Source organism: Vollenhovia emeryi, unplaced genomic scaffold (genome assembly GCF_000949405.1).
Source record: "Vollenhovia emeryi isolate VEMERY1.0 unplaced genomic scaffold, V.emery_V1.0 DF939274.1, whole genome shotgun sequence".
Taxonomy (NCBI): Eukaryota; Metazoa; Arthropoda; class Insecta; order Hymenoptera; family Formicidae; genus Vollenhovia; species Vollenhovia emeryi.
The window spans coordinates 34,324-37,882 of record NW_011967092.1 but is presented as its reverse complement, the minus strand read 5'-3'; the positions used below and the strand labels follow the sequence as shown (position 1 = coordinate 37,882).

Genomic DNA, 3,559 nt, shown 5'->3' with positions numbered 1-3,559 from the left:
GGTGTATGCAGTTGAAAAAAAAGAGAGAACCTACGATTCACAACAATCTACTGGTTTAACGTTTATCCCATTCAAGAAACGGATCACCGATCAAACTTCACACGCGGCGCGCGACTTGGTTTCCTTAGGCATTGTAAATACGCACTATAAAACTTACACGTGAGAAAACTGTTTGCACGTAGCAGCATTGCCTTGCTAATGAATTAACAAACTCGCCGCGCCAGCGCAATAATGCGACACCAGTGCTACCGTGGCAACATTAAAAAACGGAACTTAATTTGTGGATATTCCTCGTAATTATATTATTAAATTTCACGCGTAATGACACATGATTTCGTGTGAGAGCGTTCAACTCTAATCCGCAGATCCTGGTCCTCTTTCCATACATACGTTACACATATAATATGACTTCAATTTTCGATCCCGATTCTCATTTTATTCCCATTCGATGAGAAACTTACAAATCTTAAAATATAAGATTGCGAGTTTTACTTGTAACAATTAAACTTACTAAGAAGCCGAAAGAAATTAAGCATCGGACAATGGTAAAAAATACTACAAATTGATGCGTATATAACGTATATGTATAAAATCTCGCAAAAAAAAGAACGGTTTGTTGTGTTACTTTGGGTAGGATATTTATTGCAAGAATCTGATTTAAATTCATTACGAACGATTATGAACATTTGAGAATATATTAAAAAGAAGGAGATTTTCGTAAACTTAAGGAATATTTGCGAGATAATCTTTAACGTTGGATGGGTCCAACTTTCTGAATCCGTTCGCGTCGCAAATGCCGACTTCGATATTGTCCGCGGTCATCTGTCCCTCGAAGCCTTCCTTTAACGTCAGGATGGCAGTGTGAACGGCATCGTCCAATTCCAGATCCTCGCTGTACCTCTTCTCGAGGAACGTTTTGCCGTTAACGAAATTTTTACCCATTGCGGTTGCCTTCCATGCGAAATATGTGCCGGACGGATCGCATTGGAACAGATAGGGCCTGTCGTTGTCCCAACCGCAGATCAGAAGAGACACTCCAAAGGGTCTAACACCTCTGCAAATTAACAACAATTTAATGTTACTGTTTGCTTACTTGTCTCTTACTATAGTTAAAGACTGTAAATTGAAATTTGCACCAAATAACTGTTTGAAAGTATTTAAATGAAAGGAAGCTTGGAACTCTAACAGGGTGTTTGTGCCACAATAATTACTTTATTGTGTAAATATTAAACGTTTCGGTCTGTCACCATGTAAAAAAAAGAAATATAATGTTCGCAACGCATGTCTCGCATAATAAATTAAACAATTAATAAAATTTATAAGGCTCTAATGTGAAAACACAAATATGAAGTGACAAAGGAGTAAGAGCCAAGACAGGACGTTAGTGTCTAAATAATTTTAATTTTAAGTCTATTGCGAAAAATAATACCTGACTTAAAATTAAAATTATTTAGACACTAACATCCTGTCTTAGCTCTTACCCTTTGTAATAAATTAAAGTCAATAATGTGAATTGCGCTCCGTCACAAAGATAGAGTCGGATACAAGAGCAGTAGTGCAGAGACTCGCAAAAATAATGTCATAATGTAAAACCAAGTCGAGTTTACATCAACAAAATTGGCAATTTCATTGTACCCTTTACATTAATTCTTACCGAGGTCTAATAACAGACCGAAATGTTTGATATTCATTCGATAAAATAATGATTACAACACCCTGTTACAGCTCCAAACTGTCTTCTTTCACAGGTTGATCCGTTAATTGTTAGAGCCTTGGATTTTCATGGAAATATACAATTGTTAACTTTGAGTGGAAATACAAATCACAAGATTTACAAGTTGGGCTACCTACATCTTGCCTTGTGACCCACATTGGCGGTTCTCTTATATTATTAAGAATATTCTTAAAGTCGCCAGCAGTAATAATAAATTAATAACATCGGTGATTTTTGTCGACCGTGTCTGGCAATTAAAATTCTTATTGCGAAAAATATTACCCCAGCCAGGATTCGAACCTGGGACCCCCCTACAATCCGTGACGGGTGTCTTAGCCAGCTCGACCACCGGGGCTTCTCTTATATTGTTTAGTTTTAGATAGGGGTCTTACTTGAAAGTTTATTATACAAATCACAGTGTTGAAAAACTCAGAGCTCACCCAGATTGAGTGTACTCTTGCATGACCATCGCGACGCGTTGCACAAGCTGTGCGGTCGGGATGGGTTCCCGATACACCAGGAGATACTGCTGTGCCATTTTCCGCGCTTGCTTCACTAGTAATCTGTAATCAGGGCCCATGCCACTGTAGACCATGCCGATATGCTTGGTAATCATTTCGACCTTGCTAACGCTATGTTCGTCGTAGAGGATGGACTTGTGCTTGTTCTCCGTAGCGAGAACGACGCCGTTTAACGCCTTGATGCCCACACTTGGCGCGCCGGCGGCTACCGCGGCCAAGGCATATTCTATTTGCACCAATTTGCCCGACGGACTGTAAAATACAACGTCATTAGTCGCACGAATTACATGACATAAATTATTGTAAATAATATTACAATACGGCATTTCTTGTGCGTTTAGATTTGGCACGTATACTCCGGAGAATTTGACGAGTCATCCTGTCAAACGTTACGCTTGGCGTTTTCAAGTACGCTCGGATAAAGTAATTGTTTAGTATTTGCCAACAAATCGCCGATTTTAAATAAAACGCTATTAATTAAATCAGAAATTTTCACTCGCGATAATTGGAGAATGTGCCGAGTGTAAAGCCGATTTAGAGGTTGGGAAACGTTAGGTTAGGTTAAGTTACGTTCAATCTATTTCCAATGGCATTCGTCTTTTATCACAAACACAGAATATTGGCTCGAAATATACTGTTTCGTGTAATAATTGTTACATTGGTCAAAATTCACTTACCTAAAAGTCGTTAACGAGAAACTGTACCGCTCCGAAGCCATGACAATCACTTTGCAACAGCACGATCAGAGATTTACTTGCGATATATACCACAGTCACGAATATCATGAAGCTTGGTAGGAGTCATGGATGTAGGAATAACTGGATGGAGCCATGGTGGAAAAAGAAAGGTGAGTCAAGGCGCAGCGTAATTCCACCGGCCAATAAGCTGTCACCATGTCAGCCATTACTGCGGGAAACCAGCAGATATTCAAAATAATAGAATGAAAAATACATTTTCTTGCATAAAGAAGTGGCCGTTTATTTATTTTTTCATGAACAAGCAAATTAGGATGCATTTTTATTTCTGAACAAAATTTAAGTCATGGAAAAAATAATTTATTTCCATCAACTGACAAAGAAATAATGAACGCAGTTAAAAAGGAATGATTTGAACTATCCTTTTCCAAAAGCATAACTGCACCAAAACAAAAATAAAAAGAAAAGGTAGGAATACTTATGATAAAGTTGAGCTTTCCTCAAGGTCTCGAGAACAGGAAAAAATTAACATAAAATTAAAATTATTTTTTATTACAAATTTTCGTTAGCTTCTTATTTTTCCACATCTAGAATTTTTCGTTTTTTTCGAGTCACTTTTACCCAGGTAG

At 37.8% G+C, this 3,559-nt stretch overlaps 1 protein-coding gene across 1 annotated transcript; it reads right to left on the bottom strand.

The window, feature by feature from the left end:
* Positions 1-612: 612 nt before the first annotated feature.
* Positions 613-3,040, bottom strand: LOC105559409 (proteasome subunit alpha type-2). Its single transcript, XM_012007667.1, has 3 exons — positions 2,913-3,040; positions 2,155-2,487; positions 613-1,054 (listed from the first exon to the last, which is right to left on the bottom strand). The coding sequence occupies exons 1-3, from the start codon at positions 2,951-2,953 to the stop codon at positions 724-726; spliced, it is 705 nt and encodes a 234-aa protein (XP_011863057.1). The 5' UTR covers positions 2,954-3,040; the 3' UTR covers positions 613-723.
* Positions 3,041-3,559: the final 519 nt, after the last annotated feature.

What these genes read in the sequence shown, in the direction of transcription:
- LOC105559409 (XM_012007667.1), bottom strand. Translation starts at nt 2,953, where the DNA reads ATGGCTTCGGAGCGGTACAGTTTCTCGTTAACGACTTTTAG. An exon ending in TTCTCGTTAACGACTTTTAG is followed by an intron (nt 2,488 to 2,912) that starts GTAAGTGAATTT and finishes TGTATTTTACAG; the next exon opens with TCCGTCGGGCAAATTGGTGC. An exon ending in CAAGAGTACACTCAATCTGG is followed by an intron (nt 1,055 to 2,154) that starts GTGAGCTCTGAG and finishes GTTAATTTGCAG; the next exon opens with AGGTGTTAGACCCTTTGGAG.